Genomic DNA, 26836 nt, shown 5'->3' on the forward strand with positions numbered 1-26836 from the left:
TGTAATCGTCCCAAGTTCTCTGACCAGAGCTAAAACCCACATGCTACAAAGCCGGAGACCTAGTTTGGCTCCCTCTGTTCTGGGTGTAGGAAAAATCTGGGGCACGCAGAGCTAAGACCTAGTGGTGGGCCTGACGTAAGGAGACCCGAGCCCCTGCAGGACATCTTCCTGATCCTTGTTGCCCCTTGGGCCTTGCAACCCATCCCAGCAGGTACCATTGCTGCTGATTTTGCAGATGAGAAACCCGAGGCCCAGAGAGGTTAACTCACTTGCCTGAAGCCACAGAGCTGCAAGCAGAGGGAGGGGGAGGTATTGGCCCCCAATCATGGCTGGGGGCGGGCTGGAGGGCGGCCTCGCCCACACCTGGCAGGGCTCCTTCCCACTCTGATTTCAGGCTCTGCCCCGTCCCCACCCCACACTCAGCTCCTCACACCCGGTCGTCCGTATGTCTGAGACTCCTCCAGCCTGATTCTGGGTTTCCACCGGGGCTGGAGTGCTGCAAGTCCAGCCTCTGAGCTCTAGAACAACCTCTGAAAAGCGGCTTTCTCTCAGCTTTTCCTGAAGATGGAGTGGAGGATTCTAGCCACTCAGGAGATCCCACAGTCCCGCACCCCGTCACCATCCCAGCTACAGCACCAGGGGCACGGGGAGACCTGGGTTCGAATCCCAGCTCTGCACTTGCTAGCTGGGCAGCCTCAGGAGACTCACTCTGTCTGAGTGAGCCTCAGTTTCCATAAAACAGGGACACAAGCGGCACCCTTTTCTTCAGGTTGTTGTGAAAAATTAAATAAGCAACAGAATATGAATGTGCCTCGCCCCTAATGGTGCCACGAATGTCTGTTAGATTTGAATATGACAACGGCCTTCGTGCGCTCAGTCAAGAAAGCAGCATCTTCACAGACGCCAGACAAACCTGTTTTTTGAAAAACAAAAAAAAATTTATTTCTGTAAACTGTTTGAGGGCAGATGTTCTTCACGACCCCAAGACAGCACAGATTTCCTACCCCCAAATGAAATGAGCAAGGAAAAGAAGAAAAAGAACAACACAAACTGTGCTCATGAAGAACCAAGCCAATCTCATCTTTCTCTGGAAAAAAAAAAAAATCCTTTTGAACGCGTGGTGTCCACCCGGGAGGAACACCACAGACCTTCTCGTGCCACGAGGGCGGGGACCTGCTTAGTGGCAGAGCTGCCCCCACCCCCGGCACAGAGGGCCACCCCGAAAGCAAGGAATCAGCCCCCAGTTCTACCTGAATTCCCGCCGTGCACCCTGGCCTCCCTCCCAGGCGTCCTCACTGGGGGAGCCCCTGAAGGGAACTCTGAAAGACTCCTCGTCCCCGCTGGCCTCGGCCCCATGCCCCCACTCCATGCCACGATGAGACCTCAAGCCCAAGGGTAGGAATGAGCCACTCCAGACCGTGTGCCCAAGCCGCAGCTGGGCAACTGTTAAGGCAAATTTTCTCTCTTCCGTTGGGTCGGAGTCAGGCCTGAGTGTCTCACTGCCGAGCACCATCCCCATCGGACGGATGCGTAGCTTAGGCAACTCTGAATCAGGGGGTGAGGGACCCCAGAGCACACTCGGGGGTGGGGGTGGTCTGAGCCTGATGCATGGGATCGACGTGTGTGCCGGCGAAGGTGGCCCCCCAACGGGCACAGCGGCCTCCTCCACCAAGCAGGCGGGCACCACGGTCACCAGACGGTGGCCCAGACCCCCAGGCAACACGAGCTGGTGGCGGGAGAGGCCAGGCGGGATGCAGTGTAAGAGAATGCCAGAAAAAGGGGTCACCACAGGAGCCTCAGATCTTGGTGATGTGTGTGGCCTTGGCATCAAAATGATTTTTCCTTAGAACAAGCAAGAGGCGGAAAAGGAAAAAGAGATGAAAGAAAGATGTTCCATGAGCTTCGGGAGATAGGGCGCAGGGGGGCTCAGGAGGGAAGCAGGGAAGGGGAGATGAGCCGCAGACAGGGTGGCGCGCATGGCCTCGCACGGCGTCTCCTGTCCCTGGTGGGCTGGCGGGCTGGTGGCTGAGGCCGCGGTCCCCTTCCCCGGGGAGCAGGCGGATGACATTGCAAGGGGCAGGGGAAGGGCTGGGGTTACTCCGTCTGTGCGTCGTAATTGGCGCCCCCCGCCTTCTTGAGCTCACTCTTGATGAAATCTTCCTCCAGCTCCTTCCGATCGCTGATCACAAACTCTTTAGCAAAATTCTGCAAGAACAAAATAAAACACAGAGTTCCCGTGAAGGGACAGATTCAAAGTGTTGCTCAGAAAACACACCAGAAAGTCCTGGCACCCAAAATACTAAGAAACGATCAAAATGAAAATTTGGTGGCAGCGTGGTTTGGCAAGAAGAGGAAAAACCGTGACTGGAGATCAGGAAATGGTGAAGTCAGGGTACGGTGTAGTCCCGACCAAGGTCAGACCGGGTTCGAATGCTGGCGCTGTCATTTTCTGGCTTTGTGACCTTGGGCAAGTTCCTTCAACTCTCTGTGCCTTAGTTTCCTGGTCTGTGAAAGACCAACCTGTCAGAATAATAGGAGAGGGGCTTGGAAAACAGGCTGGTGTGCTGGGAAGGGTTTAATATCAGGCTGTCCAAAACAAGGGGTGGGGGCGAGTCCTGAACGGAAGCTTGTGCTCATTTCCATGGTGTGAACATTTGCACCAAGGTGGGTTTCAGCCACAGTGATGAGCTGAACCGGTGCAGCCACTGTCCGCCCTCAGAGCACACAGACTTCAACGATAAGTCCCCACGGGCCTGGCCCATGTGAGGTACTCAATAAATGCCTGTGGCGTGAACGTGTGAGGGAGGTGATCTGGCTTATCTGAGAACTCCGAGCCACGGAGAATCAACAGTTATTTTGATATGTGGATCACGAGACTTCACCAAACAAGAATGGTGAAAGAGAAGAAAACACAGAAATTTACGAAAATACGAATAACAAGTCTGAAGGTCAGAAAATCATCCATACACACACACACACACACACACACACACGAAATCCACAAGGAAATAGTGTAAACAATGACCACCTTTTATTAAGCACCTATGGGTACCAGACACAGTCATACATTGGCAAACTTAATTCTTAAAACCCTTTAAGATGACCCAGCAACTCTGCCCCTAGAGATCTACGCAAGGGAAATGAAAGCACACATCCCCACAAACACTTGTACATGAATATTCACAGGGGCATTATTCATAACAGCCCAAAAGTGGAAACCACCCAGATGTCTGTGGACAGAAGAGCGGGTCAATAAATTATGGTCTGTCCACACGATGGAATATTACTCAGCCATAAAAAGGAATGAGGTGTTGATACACAATATCATGGATGAGTCTCAAGACCATTGTGCTGAGTGAAAGAAGCCAGACATAAGACCACGTACTGTATGATTCCATTTATATGAAATGTCTGGAAAAGGTAAATCCACAGGGACAGGAAGTAGATTTGTGGTTTCCAGGGACTGGATGGGGAATAGGGGGTGAGTTCTAATGAGGACGGGGTTTCTCCTGGGGAGGGGGGATGAAAATGTTTGGGAAGGTGGTTGCACAACACTGTGAATGTACCAAAGGCCAATGAATCATATAATTTAAAATGGCTAATTTGGGGCGCCTGGGTGGCTCAGTCGTTAAGCGTCTGCCTTCGGCCCAGGTCGTGATCCCAGGGTTCTGGGATCGAGCCCCGCATCGGGCTCCCCGCTCGGCGGGAAGCCTGCTTCTCCCTCTCCCACTCCCCCTGCTTGTGTTCCCTCTCTGGCTGTGTCTCTCTGTCAAATAAATAAATAAAATTTTTAAAAAATAAATAAAATAAAATAAAATGGCTAATTTTATGTTATGTGAATTTCACTTCAATTAAAAAACACACACACACACACACACAAAGTCACCATGCCTCCAAGAAGAATGAGTAAACCAAGAGAACACTCAAGGTCAAGTTTCACAGTATAAAGACAAACCGTTTGCCATACCAAGCCACTAAGATACTAACAGGGAGGGGAGAGGGGAAGGTTAATATTTGTCAAGCAACTAATATGTGCCAGGTGCAGCCTCATACATCTTCTCATTTAATCCTCCCTCAGTATATTAGCTTTTTTTTTTTTTTTAAGATAAGACCCACGGGGTTGGCCTTGAAGAGATTGTGTAACTAGCCCAGAATGACTAAACATCCTTCCGACCCTTTCTATTCCCATCCACCATCCTGTGCTTTTAAGCATCGGTGTCTGTCTTCAGTATAGTGAGTGAACACAAGTTGGACGTATGCGCCAGGAAGGGGAACCGAGAATTAACGTGTTTCTCAACCTGAGCCCCAGTGGCGGTGGGGGGAGGGGCAGAGAGCAGAGGAGGAGGAAGCGAACAGCTCGAGATGCCTCTAGCAGGAAGTGCAAAGTTCCCCTGCCGTGTGATAGCTATATATGGAGACAAAAGAAGTAAGAACACTCCTGCTCATGTCTGTTAGCCATTAGGAGATTTAGATTAACAAGAAGTTTGATAAGGCACTAAGAAATCTGCAGTGAAACTGTGCACGGAGCTATGCAGAGTCCAGCTGAAAACCACGAGCATATGGGAAATCAAATCACAGCCAAAATAAGGAGCAATCCAGAATAACAGAATCTAATAAAAACGTAACATAATAAATGTAAATGAGCAAAATTGCCCCCTAAAACAGCTATGTCTTAGACTATCAAAAAACAACCCCCCAAACTCTATGCTAGATACCAGAGACATGATTTAAAAACCAAAAGGTGAGGTAAAAAATGATTATATCAAAAAAAGTACACAGAGAGGCAACCTCACCTGCTTGCACTATGGGAGCAGCATCTGCCCTCCAGGGGGCCAAAGGAGTGGGAGGGGGTGGAGACATGGGGAGGGGCCTCCCCCACACAGGATGCTCAGCACCCCCAGAGGCTTCGAAGGTGAACTGACACTTCCCCTCAGGGTGTGGATGCTACAAAAAGTCCCCAAAAGGTCTGAGTCAGCCAAAACCCAGCTCAACCTCGACCTCTCCCTTCCCCATCTCGGTTCCTTCCAGCAATCCTCAGAAGGTACCTTCCACTTGGCAGGGTGAACACCAGTGCCCCCAGGGAGTGGGCTTCATTGTGACATTTCAAAAAGAGGCAGAAACAGCAAAACCAGCTCTGTAGGCAGCCGGAAACCCAACCTGGGAGCAACACACCAGACAGGAAGGAGCCTACCTAAGGACTAGCCCACAGCTGAGAACCACAAAGAGCACATCTGAGCAGGGCATGACCACCACCCCCCTTTGCTCACACCTCTACCCTTAACCACTGTCCCTAGCACCTTCCCCCTGTCACCAAATGCCTACAGGGCAGAGGCAGGTAACACTGAAGGCCGCAGTTGTCAGAAGGAGACAGGGCCCAGAGCAGTGCTAACACATAGGGAATTTTTCATTTTCTAGCAACCACGGTGAAAAAAGTAAAAAAGAACCTGGTGATATCAATTTTCATAGGATTTTTATCTAACTTTACAGATCCAAAATGCTGCCATTTTAACATGTAACCAACATACAAAATCATTAATGGGACCTTCCACGTTCTTTTCTGCGTAGGAAGTTTTCGAAACCCAGTGCACATTTTACCACGTACGGCACAAAGCAGTGCAGACGGGCCAAACATCAAGTGCTGACCAGCCACGTGTGGCTGGTGACAGGGCGGGTCTAGACAGAACAGGAAAGAGTCTGAAAGAATAATGTGCTCAGTCAAGGAGAATCATTAATCATAAAATAGCTCAGCTGATATGAGTAGAGGAGGGGGAGCTTTTGGAGGCCTGGAAATGTGCCATATCTTGATCCAGAACTTAAAAAAAAAAAAGCCCTTAAAACTCTGACATTCACCCCCTCATTTGACTGAAAAGCAGCAAGAGAGGCATTCCTCCCGGGGCACACAGCAGCTCATGGCAGCGGCCCCGTGGGGCAGGTTCTGACCCTGGTCTGTTCTGTCCTCTCCCTTCCTCTGCTCCAGACCGCCCCTCCCTCCCACCACAGCCTCTGTCATACCCTCAAGGCCACCAAAGCCACATGGCAATGGCTTCCCAAAGCAAAAGGTGCCGCTCTGGAGGCAAAGTCACCTGTGGTTCTAGAAAGATCTTCTCTGTCATATCTAGGAACACTCTGTCCCTGGCTGATAGCTTCCAGAAAGGGTCACTCCTCCCTCTTTTCCATGGAAGAGGCCCATGCGTCTAAACCTGACTCCAGGATGGCCTGGAGACATGCAATACCAAGTTCAGGACACATTTGTCCCTGTGACTTTTCTCAAGTGCATATATGTTCATATTTCAAAGATGTAAGACAGACATTGCTTCCGTTAGAAGCTTCCAATGGTCTGTCCCTAGGAAGACAACTCTAGAGAAGGACAGGTTAGAACCAGGCTCTGTACTTAGTCCAGAATCTATTTGTGAGGCTGGTTTAAAAAGTGCTTAAATATTTGCCTGTCTTTCGTTTTAAACCATCTCACTTTTTTTTTAAGATTTTGTTTATTTATTTATTTGACAGAGAGAGAGAGAGAGAGAGCACGCAAGCAGGGGTAGTGGCAGGCAGAGGGAGAGGGAGAAGCAGGCTCCCTGCTGAGCAGGGAACCCCATGCGGGGCTCGATCCCAGGACCTGAGCCCAAGGCAGACATTTAACCAACTGAGCCACCCAGGTGCCCCAACTTTTTTTTTTTTTTTAAGTAGGCTCCACACCCAGTGTGGAGTCCAATGTGGGGCTTGAACTCACAACCTGAGATCGATACCTGAGCTAAGATCAAGAGTTGGGCACTTCACTGACTGAGCCACCCAGGTGCCCCTAAACCATCTCACTTTTAAATGGCTCCCAACTGCCTGGGTTTAAACCCCAGCTTCAGTCCTGAAGTGTGCTGGGCGTGGGTTTGGTCCAAACACAAACAGGAACAGTTGTCCATTTGCATCTCATTTGCATCTCAGGCAGCTGGCCCTCCCCAGGGTATTCTCCCCTGCCACCCTGGGACTTACTACCCCTCCACCCCCCACACTCCACCACCCCCACACTCCACCCCCACAACTCAGTCTCCTCATGTGCAAATGAGGACAATAAGACCTACATCCTGGGGCTGTCAGGAGGAGCTGATTGATGAGTGTGCATAAGGTTTGGACACTCGATGAGGGTTCCCAAGAATGAGGAGGTGATATTTTAAGTGATCCTGGGTTCACCTTTGTTCTCAAGATTGTCAGGGGAATCTGAGATGGAAAGTTTCCTGAAACACTCAAGAGTGAAGGCACAGGGAGCAGCTGGTTCCTCTTCTCTCACCCACAATGGTTTCTTCATCCCTGCCATTTATTTTAATGAAGGAAAGTCCAGGCGATTCCTTAGCATAACCAAGGCAGCAACATCGGCATCTCCCGGCTCTTGCAGAGAGAAGACAGCAAATCCAGCTGCACACCCAAAAGCTGGGCACAGGGTTAGCCACAGGATAGGCAGGAAGCCTGTTGGGGTAGAAGCGTCGGGTATCCTACCCAGAACACTAGGACTAGGGTGGGTCAGTAACCTATGCAGAGAATGTGGGTGCAGAGAAAGGTCTGGGAAGAGAAACCGAGTGTGGAGTCTTTGGCAGTTAAGTTTGTGATGTCAGCAATGCACGTTTCTACAAAGTGGGACGAGGGAAGAGAGGTGACTTTCATTGCATCCAAAGAGAAGGAGAACTAATGTCATGCATTCTTCCAGCAAACACATGCTTAGTAAGCACCTGTTGTATACCAGACATTCTCCTAGGTCCTGGGAAGGCAGAAGTCTGGTGCTTCGGGCTCTCTTTGAGAGTCTGAGAGCACAGGAAGAGAACCAGGGGGGCTCTAAAACGCCTCGAGGGAAGCAGTCAATGGCTCTGGGCCCTGGTCTCTATCTCCGTGATAGAAGAGGGAGACACAACAGCTTCTCCTGGCACCTTCCCACCAGCCATCTGTGGCTTTGCACCTGAGCCCCTGGAGCACATGGGGCACAATTCCACCTCAGGTGCCAGAATCTGAGGCAGTGGGGAAAACTGGCACAGGAAAGTCAACTATAGGATCAGAGACTGGCTTTCAAAGGGAAGACGTGTACTAGCTTCAGGTCCATCCCCAACCCCTGCAGAGAAGTGTGGGCAATAGAATCTCTCCTCCAATGTGTGTGAGCTGGGGCAGGGGGTGGACAAGACACATGCTGGCCGCAATAATGTATCTTTTCCCCAAGTGGGTGAAGATTAATTATAAGCCAAAGACCTCAGTATGCTAAGGAAAGCAGTCAGTGTCCTGCAGCCTACATCATGCTAGGAGAAAGGACACCTCCGAGAAACAAGTGCAAGATGAAAATGCACAGCGCCAAGCCCGCTGGGTGTTCAGCTGCCAACCCCTCCTGGGCCCCCCACACTTGACCTCCTACAATCATTCTAATGGGCTTCAAAGACCCAGGTTTTCAAAATCCTTCCAGCAAGGTGTAATTTACTCAAAAAGAACAGGTTCTTGTAACAGGCATGAGTCATCATAGAAAAGGGAAAAAACAAATAGCAAAATGGCACCGTCTAGTGTTTGGCAGATTCGGGAACAAAGGCCCCTGCGTCACCCACACAGCTCATGAATGACATGACCCTACTTCACTAGGGAGAAAACAGAGGACAAGGGAGAGGCATTCGGTCACATTTCAGGGGGGCACCAGGGAATTGTCCAATCTTCCAAAGCAGGTGGCAAGGAGGCACGACATCTTGGAGCATGCTGTGCATAGGGTTGGGCCAACACCAAACAGGGGCAGTTGTCCATATGCCTCGAATCCTGACCCCTGCAGGGCCACCTACCTCTTCATCATTTGGGTGACTGCCTGGAGTCTGACCCCTGCTCTCCTGACCGTGGACATCTACAGAAGCCCCGACACCCCTCTGCTGATGTCTGACTATGGCTACATCTAGATGTGGAATGGCAGGAATGTGGGAAACATGCTTTACTCCTCCTGCATCCACAGCAGACATCATCATCAATCAGGGCACTTTTCTCACAAGTCCAGACTTAGCATCAGAAGCCTTCTTTTTTTTTTTTTAAGATTTTACTTACTTATCTGACAGAAAGAGAGACAGTGAGAGAGGGAACACAAGCAGGGGGAGTGGGAGAGGGAGAAGCAGGCCTGCCGCCGAACAGGGAGCCTGATGCGGGGCTCGATCCTAGGACTCTGGGATCACAACCCGAGCTAAAGGCAGACGCTTAACGACTGAGCCACCCAGGTGCCCCAGCATCAGAAGCCTTCTTAACCCAGAGCCCCTGCTATTGATCGACTGACAAGCACAGTTAAATCCAGGCTGACGTTTTCAATTTCCGCCTGGTCAAAATTGTGCCCAGCCTTTCTTCTCAGCCACACCCACTTGGAGAATTTTTCCCAGGAAATAATTCAACAGACTTTTTTTTTTTTTGTAATTATAATATATACTCACAGATGTTCATTGTCAGTAAACACCAGATTGTTTCCCCATTTCAACAAAACTTGAATAAGTAAATAGTATCTGCACCGAACACTTCATATACATCAGGAATTTTATGCCATATTTTATTTAATTTTTATAATCCCATGAGTTAGATATTATCATCCCAATTTTTCAGAGGAGGAAGCTCAAGTTCAGGGAAACAAAGTAAGTAGTCAGCAAAAGGTGACACCTGCTGAGTGGTGGGCTGGGCCTGGACCCCACAATGAAGCCCATGCCAAGGTCTTTACAAAAGTGAGGTGTGGTCCACAGAAGGGACAAGAAACAGGAAAAATCCAAAGGACACAAGCTGCAAAAAGCACAGGCAACTCCAGCCCAACAAGATCGTGGGATACATTCATGTCACCCGTGAAGAGGAGGGGACTGGTCTCAGTGCTCTGGGCTCCTTTGGTGAAGACCTCCCCGTGTTCTAGCTAGGTCCCTGCTGTGGGGAAACCGTATGCCAGTGGCCGTGCCACCACCGGCTGGCCGAGGGCTGGGACCCATCTGGGGCTTAGCGAGGGGCACCCAGGCCCCAGTCCGCCAGGCAGAGCTCTTGGCTTATGCAAGCACCGGCCAGTTATGTGCCACGCTCAGGATGTGGGGCATCCTCCTCTCTCTCCTAAGAGCTGTAACTTCTTGGTAGCAGGAGCACAGACTAGGTCCCATGGCTCCCCACCGTGAAAGTGGCCTCTGATCCTCCATCAGCTGCTTCTGCCTTGGCTCAAGGACGCATGCATCCGAGCCTCAGCCTCCACATCTGAGTAATGGGGGTAGTAACAGCACCTGGTCCATGATGACTAAGCCTGGCCCCCATCCGTGATACCCACACCGCCCTTCACAGGCTGCTTGGGGCTTTGTATTTCTGATCAGGTCGTTTGTGTCTTAAACATAGGACACAAGCAACAAAAAGCCCCCTTTTGCCTGAGCCCAGGCCCAGGTGAAATGCATGAGCACAGAAGGCCCTTTCTGGTTCGGAGAATAAAGGGCCTTTCCATAAAACCACGAGCCTGAAGAAGCATCAACATTCCATGAAAACAAACAGCTGACACCGTCTGGAGAGCCTTGAAGCAGCCACAGTCGGTCCCCAGAGAGCCGGGTCCCCAGAGTGAGGGCGGCAGCAGCCCCATAAATCTCATGACACGGACGAGTGTGGGTTCTCCCGGCCGACCCCGCCAGCTCGCACCTCTGCTTGCTACGGAAACAAAAGCAGAGTGTTTGGAAATTCCAGTCCACCCCCAATTCCCTCCCTGAGTGTAACTGGCTTCCACAATTTAATGCAATCCTGAGACCAGTTATTGAACATTTAGGAATGTTCTTCCTCTGTTCTAGGAATATGCAAAAAGTAAGACACGGTCTGAGGCCTGTGTGAACAGATTTGTTTCTTCACTTTTTAACACCTGTTTTCCTAGCTCTGTAATAACGTTGCCATGGTCCCTGCCCTCAAGATTACCATCTAGGGTCATTTATTTATAATTCATGGAATCTATAATTCATGGGATCATAGTAGAAACACAGAGGAAGGAGCAATTAATTCTGATGGAGGCTGGTAGGAGAATGGCATAAAGAAGGAAGGTTTTGAAGGATGAATAGAAGTTCATGGGTCACCAAAATAGAGAAACCCTTTTCCCTTTGCAGTTCTTTAATCCTTCCAACAGCACCACGGAAATTTACATTCTCTTTTTTATAACATCTTTTTCACAGATTCGAAAGACAAAGTTACTTGCCTGAGGTCCTGAAGCAAAGAGTTGACGGAGCTGGAATATCAACTTGGGTCTCATATCCCCTTAAGCCCATGCTCTTTCCCATTTGACACAGCAGCATTATTTTTTTTTCAAACAAGTGCTGAGCAATGATATTCCGTTTCCAGTTTTTATTTTAAAGGCTCTACCATCAAGAAGACTAAGTTTAAAAATAAATCTAAGAGGTTTATTTCCCGCACAACTTCTCAGAGCCTTTAATGGGCCATGCAAATCGACAGAAGTAGGGTTTCCAAACCGCATGTGGCCTCAGAACATTTTCTTGGTGCTGAGGACTTTGGAAACGGGCAGCAGGGCCAGGTGACTGCATCGGGGCTCTGGGGCCAGGCGGTCTGGGCGCCAAGCAGGGCTCCACCATGTCCAGGCACTGGGGACCCTGAGCAAGTGACTCGGCTTCCCTGGGCCCCCAGTCCCTCATCTATAAAATGGGGAGAGGGAAAGAACCAGGCTTGTGGCAAAAAATTAATGATTTCAATATGGGGAAAGTCCTTCAAAATGCCAAGCACACAGCGGAACACAATAAAACCATCATTAGGCATGTTATTAGCACAGGGGTACACAGATGCGGTCCTCACTGCTCCTTGGGGGCACAGGACTGCCCTACTTTCCCAAGGCTGAAAGCGGAGATGGACCTTTGTCACTCCACGCCATGAACATTTATAGGATGTTAAAAAATAAATAAAAGGGGGGCGCCTGGGTGGCTCAGTCAAATGTCTGCCTTCGGCTCAGGTCATGGTCCCAGGGTCCTGGGATCGAGCCCCGCATCGGGCTCCCTGCTCAGCGGGAAGCCTGCTTCTCCCCCTCCTGTTCCCCCTGCTTGTGTTCCCTCTCTTACTGTGTCTCTGTCAAATAAATAAATAAAATCTTTAAAATAAATAAACAAATAAATGAAAGGATCACATGAATAAAGCCATTCTGCAAGGCAAGCACGATGCATCACAGACTGAGTCTGCTCTAAATCAAGCCAGCCTGGGCCAACCCGGACAGCAGGCCCCTGACAGTGGGGCCTGCCTTGTCCCCGTAATCCCGCACAGGCGCCGGACAATGGCCCGGGTGTTCTGTCCCCGGCACCAGCCGGGCCCTTCTGTGTGGCAGACGACAGCCGGGGCGGGGCAGCCAGGCATGCTGTCCGTCCGGCCGAGCCCTCCGACCCCAGTCCGGGAGTCACCACCGTCCAGTCCGACTTGCCCGGGAGCCTGTCTTGTTTTGTCTCGCTCGCTTTCCCCTGGGCACAGACCTGTCTCAGTTTCTCAGCCTGGCACTGAGCACAGACTAGAGACCCCAGGTCAAACCTGCTGATTTTGAACTCCTCTCTGCTCCGGCCTGGGTCTGCTGCTTGCGAGCCAGGGCTTTGGGGCAAGTCCTAGCACTGCCCTGGGCCCAGTTTCCCCACCTGTTAATGCACCTACGCAGCAGGCTCCGGGGGAGGGATGAACTGGCTGACGTCAGCACCGGCAAGGGTGGGCAAGGCCGGGCGGGACCTCTGGTGCTGCTGATGGCGGGGACTCTGGTCCGAGCCATGTGCAGGACAATGAGGCAATGTGGCTCAGCCTCAGACTGAGCATCTTCTACGGAAATAATGCATGAGGAGGATAGAAAGCTGTGCCTCACGGGTCTTGTCAAAAAGGGGGAAGCTAGGAATAAGCAGCCACCACAGCCAGGTCTTTCCCAGACATGCTTCTAAGCATTGCCCTCTATTTGCTCAACCCTAAGAGTCAGATACTGTATTACCCCTGTTTTGGACTTCAGACGACTGAGGCCCAGAGAAGGTAAGCAACGCACCCAAGGCTGCACAGCAAGTGCTGGAGCTGAAATCTGAGCCCACACCATCTGGTTCAAAGAGCTCCACTGCAGACCACAGCACTGCAATGCCCCTCTGCCCAACACAGTAAAATGAGGTTCCTTTAAAGGAATGATGCCCTAAACAAAGTGCCACACTTTTTAAATGAAAATGTTTCAAAGCGGAACGGGACCTAGCAAGTCAACCCACTCAACTCTTCATTTTCTAAGTAAGGAAACTACAGCCCGGGAAGGAAAGAGATTTGGCCATGGCCAGGCACGGGGCGCAAAGATCAGCCTTTCTTGATTCTAGCGTCTCTTATGTCCTTTTACATTGTCTACATTTCAGGCAAAGTACAAGGATGTGGGTCTATTACTTTCATTACAATAAAACCCAAGGGTTTATCAGCAATCTTATAGTCAATCCACTTATTTTTCACATGGACTTCATGGCAAGAGGCATGTGGAGAAGTGCCACAGTCCACAAGACACAGAATCCAGAATGGCCCATTGGGAAGGTCCCTTAGAGAACATCTGTTCTGAGTCCCTATTAAACAGAGGGGAAACTGGCTGGTGCGCCAGGATCAGCGGGATTTTAGTGACTGTGGAAAGACACATTGTGCCAGCATAATTGACCCTTTGTAACTTAAATGGCTGTATTTGCAACTGTAGCATAAATGTGAGGTATTGTGATAGCTTCAGATAATAAACCCTTTTAAACGCAGAAGTGAAAAAGGCAAAAGGTAATGGTCAAAATGTTACACTGCACCTGCAGTTCGAGAGGGCATCCCAGCTCCCCCACCACAGTGGACAAGGGGGTCTTTCCATCTACCAGCATTCCTTTAACACCTGGGAACATGCCTGAGCTGCCAATCATGAAGCCCTGGGATGTGCATGTGACCTAAGTTGAGCCAATCAGGGTCCTTTTAAGGGAATGATTGACACTGAGGGCTCCCTCTTCCCCTGGGATCAAGACCCAGAAGAAGCACCCTAGCCTGGCCCGTTGCTGCTGTACAGAGGCCACCTGAGGCCAAACCCAGAGAAAAGAGAGATGAGAGGAAGCTACTGCTGGACCCCTGGATCCAGCCACACCTGAAGGCCGGAAACCCTGCACTTCCCAGTTTAGAGAGCCAGGCAATTCCCCTTTCTGCTTCAAGGTCTTTGAGCTCGCAAACAAATGGATTATGACCAACAGTTCCAAGTGAAACTTCACACCGAAGAATTCTATTTCCCGAAAAATCACCCTCGGCCCCTGGCTCACTCAACCAAACTGAGCCGAGTTCTAGACCTGAAAGGAACTCTGTAGCCTGCTCATGGGGACGGGGTTTCCTTTGGAGGTGACGGAAGAGTTCTGGAACTAGACAGGGATGGTGGTTGCCCAACAGTGAATGTGCTTTAACACCACTGAGTCATATGCTTTAAAATGGGCAAAATGAGCAATTTTATGTTACTGCATTTTACCACAATTTTTTAAATGGAAAGAAAAAAGGAGCCCTGCAAGATTCAAAAGACCGCCCCACTGGCAGGCGTTCTCTCCCCACACGCCCTCCCCTGCTGGCCACACAGGTCCGGGCCGGCCAACAGAAGAGGAACACGCGTGGAAGGTGGAATTCAGCAGGTGACCTTTGGCCACAGAACAGGCATTCTGTCATTTTTCATTCTCCTGCCACAAAGGAGACCCCTGAAAGCTGGGCAACCACTAAACCCCAAAGGGACCTGGAGAAAAATAGCCCGTGGGGTTGAGTAGGGGGCTTTCCAGAGCAAGGGTGTCAGTGCTGAGCAGGGTGCAGAGCAGTGTTAGCCGGTGATGCTCACTAGGATGTGAACTCAATGACATTTATTAAATAAACACTTACTGGGTCCCAGACCTGGTACTAACGTGCTCAGAGAAGATCATCTGACAACTCAGACCTTTTAAAAATGATTTTCACATCCGTTAACTCTGGAACCCCACCTCCTGAAAATGTATCCTAAAGAAATAACTCAGTGGGAGAGACAAAGGAACTGTATGTATTAAAATGTGGGTTGGAACATTATTTATAAAAATAAAAACGGGAAGCAACCCAATAGGCCAACAACCAGGGGAACATTTAGTACATAACGGTGCACTTGTATACCAAATAGCACCAAACTCAGCCACCAGAAAAACGCTCATTACAAAGACTGCAGCCGCATCATTTATGAAATTAGGTTGGCAGTCGTGGCGGGGGGGATGCCCACCTAGAGCGCGCCTTGCAGGCTGAGACGCGCTCGCCCCCAGAGCTGGCAGGGAGAACAGAAAAGACAGGCCGCGATAATGCAAGGATGAGAACTCTTTTTTCTTTCCTAACATTATTTCTTAAGTCAAAGTTTTATTTGCGGGATAATTTTAGACTTACAGAAAAGCTACGGAGAGACAGTACGAGAGTTCCCACATACCCCACACTCCATGTGCATGAGGGCTAACATCTTACGTTCCTGCACTAAGTTGGTCACAACTGAGAAGCTGACGCTGAAACATTACTGTTAACTAAACTCCAGAACTCATTCCAATTTCACCGGTTTTTCTGTTCCAGGATCCAATCCACGATACCATGTTCTATATAGCCTATTTTTGTGTTTGTTCTGTTTTTGGTTTTTACAATTCAATGGTTTTTCACATAGTCACAGATATGTGCAACCATCACCGTAGTCAATTCAAGAATATCGTCATCCGCTGAGAAAGCAAGCCCATACCTGTGAGCTATCATCTCCTGATCGTGGGCTTTGAGAAACCCTTTTGTAAAAGAGAGAACCCTTTGGTAAGGAGAGAACTCTCCATCACCTCCCCTTTCCCCTGGTTTATCTTTCTGGAAATCAGATTTTCTCTTCTCGGCGTGACCCCAAGCCCTCGCCCCACCTGAACCACCTTGGAAGTTTCCAACAGTACCAATTTTGGTTACATCTGGACCAGAGAAACACCTGGAAATAGAGAGCTCTCTAACTAAAACTTCAGGATCTCAGGGACAAAACCCCTCTTCCTACTAACCTAGCAAGGACTGGGGAATAAGTATTATTCCTGAGCACCCACCGCATGCCAGGCAGCTTAGAGGCCATGCATGAAGTCTCCCATTGGGTCCTCATGGCCACCACTGGAAGTCAACCACGATCACCCATGATCCAAGTAGACAGTGGCTACCATTTTGATCACCCTTCCAGCCCCCTTCTTCATGAACCACCTGCCCCATCTCAAAGGCAGGCCCTCAGCTGCCACGTTTCCATTATGTGGTGGTCACAGTCACAAACCTGGCTACCTGCCCACAGCCCGCGCCCCGCAAACAACTCTGGGAACATTTCCTCCATGGCTCTGGGGGTCCAGAGATGTGGCGAAGTTTGCTTTACATCCTAGGAGACAAACCCAGCCCCCCCGTCCCTGGGGATGGTGATCCTCTGTGGGACGTGCCCCCCCCGCCCCCGCCCCAGACCCAGGAAGAACCCAGACCAATTACCTGCACGACCTCCTTCACCAGGGTCTTGTCCGTCCCGGTTTTGGCTCGCTGCAGCCCACTGACATTCTCGCCAATCCACGTGATGAGGGCAAACTTGGATCTCTTGCTCATGGCATCCCCGGTGGTGAAGCGCACGAAGGCGAACAACCGGACATCATCTGTCGTCAACAGCAAAAACAGGGCATGGTGCTCAATGAAAATGTCCCAAGACTTTGCTCCTGAGGAGGAGCTGTGAGCCAGAATGCTCCCAGAGCAGCACAGCAGGAGCCTGACGCTGACCTTGGCCAACATCCCCTCCTGTAACCCAGCAACGGCCCCGCAGGCTCTGAGACCCAGTTCACAGCTAGGAACGGAGGGGCACGTGACACTCCCAAGGCCGTGGGGGCAGTTCAAGGCCATACTGGCATGGAAACACAGGCTTAGCAGCCAGAGACACCCCCACCCCCACCCCACCCCACCCTGCATGCCTCACATGGTCAAGGAAGGCTCAGATTCTGGATCTGATTTAGTGAAACCTTCCTCAAGCCCTCTTAACCCCCGAGGTGCCGCTCAGAATGGGAACTAAGGGGGGAGGGGGGAGGAGGGGTGGGGGGACAGAGTAGCCCCGATCTTGGCGTGGGGTATGGCTCTAGGACCGCTGGGCCTGTCCTGTTGGTTATACGTTACAGATCTGTTGTTATTAAAAGGCCTCTGGGCGGGGAGGGGGTTTGTTCCACTGGTCCACATCTATCTACCTTTTGTTTCATTACCATGCTTTTTTTCATCATTGTCCCTTCAGATAGCCCGCCGTTGCTATGCATTACCAAAATATTTGCGACAGTCCTGAGTTTTTAGAGTGACCCGTGTGTGTGTGCGTGTTTCCCACTAGGATGAGCTGCGGTTTCTCCACCTTGGCACTCCTGATTCTTGGGGCTGGATCACTCTTAGTGGTGGGGACTATCCTGGGCAAGGCAGGGTGCTGAGCGGCATCCCTGGCCCCCCACCCACTAGATGCCAATATCACATCTCCCGCGCCCCAGTTATAACAACCAAAAACGTGGCCAGACATTGCCCCGTGTCCTTTTGGAGGCAGAACTGCCCCCAGCTGAGAATGAACTGGGCAGTTTGTGTCCTCACTGAATCAAGACCCTCTTGTCTTCCACCAACATTCTGTGCTTTTCTTTGAGGAAATCATATATCCTTACTCAGCTTAGTTCCTAAATAGTCCATATTTTAATTGCGATTATCGGGGAGAGCTCATCACTGTCCCTTACTGGAGATGGCGACCCAGTACCGGCTTCAGGGTGTTCACCTCTGGCTAGCTGCTCGGCTCAGCTCTTCCATTCTCAAAGGGCATCCAGCTGCTGGCTTTAGGATTTCTCAGTCCCCAAAGCGAGTGGAGGGCTATGCCTCTTTTTTATTTAAAGATTTTATTTATTTATTTGACGGAGAGAGATGGTGAGAGAGGGAACACAAGCAGGGGGAGTGGGAGAGGGGGAAGCAGGCTTCCCGCCGAGCAGGGAGCCCGATGCGGGTGCGGGGCTCGATCCCAGGACCCTGGGGCCATGACCTGAGCCGAAGGCAGACCCTTAACCGACTGAGCCACCCAGGTGCCCCTGAGAGCTGTGCTTCTCAAGTGTTCGTGTGTATCTGAATCACTTGGGGATCTCGTTAAAATGCACATTCAGAGTCCACAGACCTCGGATGGGGCCTCGGGGCCTGCACTTTCTAAGTGGCTCCCAGGTGATGCTGATGCTATGGGTCAAAGGACCACATGGGAGCTTTTCTGTATTTTCATTTTTTTGTAAATCAAGGTCTCTTCCTCCTTAGACTTCCCAGGGCCTCCCTGCTGAATCCCACACAGCGTATAGGTTTACACCAAGACCCAAGGCCCCACGCCCTCTGCATATAAAGGAGATCTTCTGGAGCCGGTCAAGTTTGCTGCCTGGTTAGGACATCAGAGCCTGAGCACATGCTGGCCTACAAGGGGTGCTGTCTCATGGGTGGCCAGGGAAGCCAAGGAAAATGGTTCTCAGCTGACCACAGACTCCTGATTCAGACCCTACAGACTCCTGATTCAGACCCTACGGTCCAGGCCAGGTGGCTCCACGGCGTCGATGTCTTAAAGGGAACAGGTCATAATCACCCAGTCACAGTTTATAAAACACGTTGATGTTTTACCATCTCAGGTGGTCTTTATAATGATGCTGTGAGGTGGGCCATGGGTGAGGAGGGGACAGCACTGTTGCCTTCACCAACATGCACTTCACCCTGTGACAGATGAGGCTCAGAGGTCATGGGATGTGCCCGAGGTGACACGTGACGGTAAGCCGAGGCCTGCGTGGCCTGAGTGGCCTGGGTGTGTCTGCCCAGCCCCCTTCCTTGGGGGAACTGCCCCCACCCAGCCACAGGAGTCTGGTGGACACCCGTTGTGGGAATGGACCATGGGGGTCAGTGGGGACAGAGAAGGACAGTCTCAGGGACATCTCACGGGCCAAATCAACAGGGCTTGGTGGCAGACTGGCCATGGGAGGGAAGGAAGCAGGAGTCCAGGGACTCCCACGTGGGGGCAAGGGCTCCATCTCTTATATCCTCAAGGGCTCTGACTTAATCTCCAAGCCTGGAGGCTCAGCTAGCTGCCTCATCTGTAAAATGGGGTGATATTTTTTGGTCCTTTTTTTTTTTTCTAAAAAAAGAAAAAGTCACAGTAAAAGGTAGAAGTCACAAAACATAAAATTCACCATTGTAACTACTTTACAGGGTACGATTCAGTGACATTGAGTACATTCACAGTGCTGTGCCACCCAACCCCTACCCATTATAGTCCTTCCCCTGCCCCTCTGCCCAGCCTGAAGCAACACTAATCTGCTTTCTGCCTCTGGATCTGCCTACTCTGGACATTTCACATAGATGGAAGCACACAATCTGTGGCCCTCTTTCACTCAGCACATTGGCAAGGTTCATCCAAACTGTGGCATCATCAGTCCCTCATTCCCTCTATGGCCAAATAATATTCTAGGTTATGGATATGCCACCTTCTCCTCATTCATTCACCCGCTGATGCATGTCTGGGAGGTCTCCCAATCGGGGTGATTGTGCACCTCCCTCATCAGTCAGCCACAAGGATTAAATAGGAACAGCGTGCAACCCGCCAGGCCCACCACGGTGGGAACGTCTCCGTGAGCTGCCAGGTGGGCAGTGAGCACAGGAAACAGGGTGGTGGGACAGAGGAACTGAATGTACGCAGCCATGCAAGGCTGGTGCGGACGGCGTTGGGGGAGGCCCCCCGGTTCCGGAGCTGCGCGTGGGAAGCCAGCACGCTCCTCTGAGCAGCCAAGCAGCCGTAGTGGAGGAAACCGAGATGCCGTGGCAGGCATTTAATGAAATCGCTGCCTTGATCTGAGGGGGAGGCAGGGCTGCACGTCGGGCGCCTCCCGACATGCTCATGCCAAGGCAATGCAAGCAAAAGCACAGCAGCCCGTTTCCATGGGAACCACTCTGTGTCTCCCAGCCCCACCTTGGAAACCTGGAGGCTTGGGTGCCCGTGAGCGCTGCTGGACCCCCAGCGCCCCATCAATGGCCAAAGCCTCCAGGTGGGAAAGTTGCAAACCGTGTGCCCCACGTACCAGCCTGGGACCGGGTGTGAGACAGACGCACAAGAAGTGAGTCAGCCCCCCCCGCCTCCCCCCGCAAGGGCATGGGGAACCTGGCAGCCGTGGACCTTCCCCAATGTCATTTACATTCTAATGGCAAAGGGACAGTTTTCCTGGGTGGCTGCTGGGGCTTATCTGACAATGCTTTGGCCAACGAGATTGCTGACGTTTTTGAAAATCCAAGGGTCACGTTATGCTTACAAATGTTTGCGGCCCCAGATTTGGCCCGACCTGCAAAGTCAGCTGAGTCTGCAAGGGAAAGTCGGTTTGTCCAAGCGACCTTGTTGCAGCTGCCCACTCAGACCTGAAGCCTCTCTATCCCACTCACCCTGAAGGAGGCTCTGAGCCTGTTCTGACCTCCAGCCGGCTGGTGCAGGGAGAAGTTCTTGACCTTAGTCATGACTTGGGCCACCTTCCCTCTTCTGGACAAACGGGGCCACAGCATGGCATCTGAGTGACAAAGAGCCCTCCCCTCCCTTTTCTCCTGCTGGTACCCGGCTCACACACAGGAAAACGTGGGTGTACCAACGGAAAGGCAGAGCTAAGCCACATCGTACACGTGGATAATGCGTGCTCCTGCATGTGTGTGTGCACACCCGTGTGTGCGCACTATGATGGAATCTGGCTGGGAGGACGTGGGTCCTTGAGACGGCCGTCACCTTCATAGTGCCGCTCAGTCCCCAGAGGGCCAATGGCACATCTTTCCAGCCTGAGGCTCAGGAGCTGAGGGTGCAGCTCCAGGTAACCCCGGTGGGGTTACAGACAGACCCCTGAGCTCCCTGCCTTCTATAGAGACTTCTGCACAGCTGTCTACACCGGCTGCCGCCTCAGCCGTTCACCTTCTGCTCCCCAGCACCCAGGTTAACAGCCCAAGTTCCGGAAATCATTAGAAGCTCCCCCACCTTCATGCCAGCTCTGTGACCTGCACCAGATGCACCTGCGGCTCTAAACCTCAGTGTCCCCCAACTGCATAGTCCTGACGCGGCTGTGAGGATGACAGGAAACAGGCTACGCGCCGGGCATGGCTCCTGGGTCCCCACCTCTCCGCTAAAACTGCCCCGGGGGCCTCAGTGCCTCCAACCCGCCAGACCCAACCGTGGCCTTCCTGCCTCTCCCTCCCCACTGGCTTTCTGCGCCCCCCCCCCCCACTTACACTCGCTCCTCTGAGCGTCAAAGCAGGGGCGTTCCCAGGCACACAGTCTTCAGCCATTGCTTGGCGAGCGCTACTCGCGGGCCCACTAGGTGCCGAGCACAGTGGCAGGCAGATTAGACAAACGAGCATGCTAAGGATAACAGAAGCCGTTTACGGAGCGCCGACGACTTGCCGGGCATCATTCGAAGTGCAGACACGAGCTGGCACATTTCTTTATCCCAAGCTCTCTGTGCGGTCAGCTCTGCTCCCAGGCCCATTTTACAACTGAAGAAACTGAGGCTCAGAATGCTGACGTGGTAAGCAGCGAGACACCACTTTCCCTGCCCGCTGGAGCACCGGTTGAGAGCCGTTCCCAGAGCAGGGGCCCCCGGACCAGCAGCGTCAGCATCCCCCAGGAAACCATGGGAACGTGGCTGCTCAGGGTCCACCCCAGACTTGCTGATTCACAAGCTCTGGGAAGCCGCGCCCCTGGGGGAATCGGGTGCCTTCAAAGCTTGAGAAGCACTGACCTAGAGAAAGCAGGGGAGGGGAAGAGAACCTGCACAAGCCCTGGCAGGAGAGGGGGGAGACAGAAGGGCTCAAGGGCAGAAAAGCTGAAGAGCCCCAAGTTCAACCCACCCCCTTCCTTCCCACCCACACTTCTTTTATTTTGAGGAAGTGATCATGAAAAGGAGCTTCCTGTATGGCCTGGCTTCTCAACATCAGAATTTACAGACACAGAGGCATCTAGGCAGGACTCCTGAGTACCTCAGCACCAAAGACCATCAGGATGGTTCCCCCAAGACTCTCCCTGGCTCAAATCCCACAGTCCAAGGAAGAGAAGAGCCGTCTTTAGGAACAGAGCTACTGAGCCGCGGCATGGGGTGCGGGGGTCCCACCCCTCCAGATCGCCCATTAGACATGAGCCACCACTGACAAGGAGTCACAAATGCATCACGAGATCACATAGAGCCCCGTCTCGGAGGAGACGCCAACCTGCAACAAAGCAAGGCCAAGAGCGCCATCCTTGAGGACCGTCAGTGCCACCACCCGTTGCCTCCTGGCTAGCGCCGAGAGCTCAGAGGCCAGGCTGACTGCACATCAGGCCTCGTCCCTGAGGGAGGGCTGTGGACACCTGCCCCTTGCCACCCAGCCAGAGTCTCAGTCATGGGAAGATGGCCCTCACATGGCGTGCATAAGTCCCACTCGCACAAGAACTTGACCTTCTGGGCGGTCTGTGAGGCCTCGCGGTGCGAGAGAGCTCCCACAGCCCCCCGGCCCGGCCAGCTCAGGACCGAGAGACGCCGGACAGTGTCCACCTGGTTCCACGTCCTATTTCTCTCTGCAAGGTCCTTGCCTTCATTTACTAAGCAAGTTAATACACAACATGAGGCCGCCACTGCCACGTTTGCAGGCGCGGCCTGGCACCAAGTAAGCACCCAGATAGTCACTGTGGTCACTGTGCGCTCTCTCCTCCACAGCCCCTCCCCGCCTCGGGCTCTCCTTTCACGCCTTTCTCTCCACCCTGCGTTTCCCTTCCTTCTCTCCCGATGGCCACCTTTACCCCTCACCACCTCCTCCTCGGCTCTGTCTGGGGCTGGACTAGCAGGAGGGATTCAGAAGCGAGAGAGGGGACGGCAGGAGGACCAGGGGGTGATGCTAAGCGCTTGGGACAAGGCGGGTGCGGGAGGGGCGAAGACCGAGACGACCACACAGGGCGTGGGAAGAGAGCAAGGAAAGAAGGAGGAGTCAGACTTCACTGGAATCACTGTGGCCACCAGGATGAGCCGCCCCGTATTTTCCCCAAAACTGCGAATGGCACAGAATCTCCACCAAGCTCTCAAGGACTCCCCCACCCCTCCCACCCCAATGTGAAGTCCCCCTCGGCTCAGGTCATCACTGAGAGGCAGATTCTGACCATGCCACCCAGCATTCTCACCAGGGTGACCCTGGTGCAAGGTCTGCACGGACCGAGGACCCCCACCTTCTCCCGAAAGGGACCTTAGTCTTTCCCTCTGCCTCTCCTCGAAGCCAGCCCTGGCTGGAAAGGGACAAAACCCAGAGCCTGAGAATTGTTTACAAATGCCCTGAACAATTTTTTTTTTCATTTCACCCAGAACACAAAAGTGGAGAATAATCCGCAAATCTGTACAAATAAGCAAAAATAAGGGTCTAACCACCTAAGTAACCACTCTGGTGTATGTCCTGTGGATCTATTTAGCTCCTTTCATATCTGTCCAGTCGCTGTTACATCCCCCAGCGCCAGGCACATAGTAGGCCCACTACACATCTGCCGGCCGACAGAGAGACAGAGAGACTACCTCATTTCATAATTTCCACCCAACAGTGAGCTTCAGAGCAAGACAAAAGAAAGGGGAAGGAGAAGCAGGGAGGAAATTGCCCCAGAGCACGACATGATTGCAGCTTGCTCTAAAGCTGACCTTACCTTATATAGACTCCCTAAGAAGTTATGCAAACAAGATTCAGTAAGGAAGAAAACAACCCACACACCAAAAAGCTGAGCTGTCAGCTTCTACCGGGTGAGCTCCCTGGAGCGAGGACGAGAGGAAATGGGAAAGAATTCTAACATCCTGCTGCCCAGGGCGAGGGGCTGAGACCGTGGACAAGAGCTGCAGCAGCCCTCCCTCCCAGCGGGCTGCTCACGGGGTGGGGGGGGGAGCAGTCACAGACCAGGGCCTGGGAAATCTAAGCGTTCTCCCTGGCACTCCGGGGACAGAGGGTTTGGTGGGTGCCCCGAGAGGGGACTGAGGCCTGGGGGTGACAGGACCCAGTTCCTCCCTCAAAGGGAGGAGACCTATCATTCCTGAAAAGCCCCAATTACTCACTCTTTCTTTTTCAAGGTGATTTTTATTGTTTGCCCTGATTGGTAAAACAAACAACAAAAAAACCCCTCCTGTCCCACTCAAAAAATGTTTAGAAAACACGAAGCACAAGAAAAAAAAATAAAGAAAGCCCATTATCCTAGGAATACAACCCCGCTGTGTTCACTGCTCAGAGAGCATGAATGGAGATTTTATTTGTTTACGAGCTCTGTACCGCGTGTGCGCACGTGGATGCACACACCGTCTCCACATCTGAGGCCACGGTGCGTGTGCAGGTGGATGTTGGTGACCCCGTTCCTCGAAGCGGGAGACTTCTCCAGTGATTCCTTACTCACTGCGTTTTCATTAAATGCGAATGACCCAGCTTCCTACTTTGCCGGAGAACACGAGAAAATGGAGTACAGGATAGCCAGAGGAAAAGCAAGCTGATTACTTCGGTAGGACCCTCCGGGACTGGACTGATCTGGATACCCAAATTACCTGGGTAGCTGAAGGCTCTCCCCCAATGACAAGGCACCAGATTTTTTTTTTTTTAATGGTTGCTTTTACTTCCTTAAATGGAAGTCAGTGTGTTACACCGGACTCTACCTTCTGGCTTAGAGAACAGAGGCCATAACTAGTTCCCCCAGACGGAGCCCATGTCTCCGGCCCCTGCAGCGGGACACCCTGGGGACACTGAAGTGTCTGTCCCAGCGCAAAACTCCTCTGTCGTGCTTGGCTCTGCATTCATGTTGCTGCAGGGTCCTCCACGGCCATCAGTCTGTCATTTGACAGACACTAACAATCTGTGAGGTGGGGACTTTGCTGAATGAGACACAGTCCCTACCCTCAAAAGATACCCAGTCTAGCCTGGCAAACAAAGACAAAGTGTAATTACACAATGGAGTCAGTGCCCTAGCAACAAGCTGTCACAAGGCGAATGGGAACATCAAAGAAAGAAGGAAACTCATTCTGCCTGGGGAGTGGTAATCAAGGCAGGCTTCACAGAGGAGGTGACGTTTGATCTGGGTCTTGAAGGACAACCTAGAGTTCATCCAGCTAACAAGATAAGGACAAAAGGGCTCATGTTAACAACTCAGGGGAGAGATCCTGACAGAACTCCACAGGCAAGAGCAACAGCTTCTGGGGGCAAGTCCAGATGCCTTCCTCTACAAGCCCTTCTCTCTGTCTCTGACTTGCCACAGGCGAGAGGAGCATATAACTGGCTTATTATTACTGCATGTAAAATCAGCATTTAAAGGCTCCGGATGGCTCTCCTGAAGGCTCCTACAGTTGGCTCATCCCTACACTGCAGGAGGGCAGGAGTCCTGTCGCCTACTCTATCAAATACCCAGGACAGTGCCAGTCACACTGTGCATGCTCAATAAAGATCCCCTGAGTACTCGAAGAGCCCTTGTCCCCTCTTCTGTGGCCGCTAGAAAGCTTTCCAGTCCCCCGTTTTCGGCTGCATTCAGTTCAGTGGAGATGCCATTTTAGAAAAATAAAACCAATCCCCTTCCTGGATTTTAAAAGCGTGGCTTCCGCCCCCAGGGAGCAGGAGTGAACAGACAGGCAGAAATGATCCGATGTGGACAGACAGATAGCAGCTGACTGACTGGTCTGAACAAATGTGCCCTTTAAATAAAAGCACGTGGGAAAAGCAGACCAGCATGATGTTGCTAGAATTATCGAGAGACGCATAACATGGGGTCTTCCCTACCTTTCATGTTCATGTCACCAAGGATGCTGCCACAGGCGAGCAAAGCAAGCTCTAAACCTCACCAGCCTGGGGCGGGGGGGGGGGCAAGGACACCCAGGCTAGTGTACCGGCTCCGCCTCTTTCCGTGGAGTGACCATGGCCCAGTGGCCTCCCCCACGGATCCCCAGTTCTCTGGGCTGGGGCGTGGATTTCCCACCGCTGCCTCGGAACCCCTGGGTGGTGGGCGCAGAACTCACAAACGGATTTTATCCACATGGCTGTTAACATCCCAGCCTTCAAGTCTGCCAGCACACTTACAGCTGACTCGCTTTACTTTTAGTCATTCACTTATTTATTACCCCTTCCGAATATCCAAGACAGAACCTCCTCTTTTCTTTAAGCGCTCATTTCCGACGCCAGGGTTTCAGGCAATGAAACAAACAGATTGTCGGCACCAGCCCGGTGCCGGGTCCTGGATCGGGGGAGATGAGGACCCAGCCGTGGGTGCTGTGTCTCTGGATATCAATCCTCATCAGAAGTGATAGCTAACGCCCTCAGAAGGAGGCCTGGTGCAGAGCTGGCGGTAAAAAATGCTAGACAGTGATGAAAAAAGGTCAACTATCACGGAGCGAATGGAAGTGGCAAGGAGACTGGAAACCCAGGAGATCAAATGCCCATGGCGGGTGGAGGGGCCCACAGCGCTGAGTGCATCTGAGGGGCTCTTGGGGTAGAGGGTCGCCAAGGGGACGGGCAGGTCTGAAACAGAGGGAACAGGTCTGAAACAGAGCTAAACATACTGACCAGGGAGTTCGCCACAAAAAGGACCAAGGCAAAATGCTAGAAGGTTGTAGAACTGAAGCTATAGGAATAAAACGCTCAAGCAAAACCCAGAGTTGTCACCGTGACCCACGAGGCCTGCCACGCTCCGGACCCTGCCCGCCCTGGACCCCACCTCCCTACAGGCTTGCTGCCACAGCCCTGCTGGATTTCTGTTCTCCTGCTCACCCCCTTTCTTCTACACGTTGTGAAGACGGAGATATCATTTACATACCATAAAAAGGTACACACCCTTTTCAGTGTATAGTTCACTGGTTTTTAG

At 51.9% G+C, this 26836-nt stretch overlaps 1 protein-coding gene across 1 annotated transcript in view; it reads right to left on the reverse strand.

Annotated features, from left to right (window-relative positions):
* Positions 1 to 916: 916 nt before the first annotated feature.
* COTL1 (coactosin like F-actin binding protein 1) overlaps positions 917 to 26836 on the reverse strand; it is a 37548-nt gene continuing 11628 nt past the window's right edge. Inside the window, exons 3-4 of the mRNA XM_028094281.2 lie at positions 16453 to 16610; positions 917 to 2205 (exon numbers count right to left, since the gene is read on the reverse strand). Of these exons, the coding sequence (XP_027950082.1) occupies positions 2095 to 2205; positions 16453 to 16610 (269 nt within the window). The 3' untranslated portion in view covers positions 917 to 2094. The remainder of the gene's footprint in view (positions 2206 to 16452; positions 16611 to 26836) is intronic.

Source organism: Eumetopias jubatus, unplaced genomic scaffold, assembly GCF_037043125.1.
Source record: "Eumetopias jubatus isolate StellerSeaLion01/CBP00866 unplaced genomic scaffold, mEumJub1_p1.0 scaffold_10, whole genome shotgun sequence".
Lineage (NCBI taxonomy): Eukaryota > Metazoa > Chordata > Mammalia > Carnivora > Otariidae > Eumetopias > Eumetopias jubatus.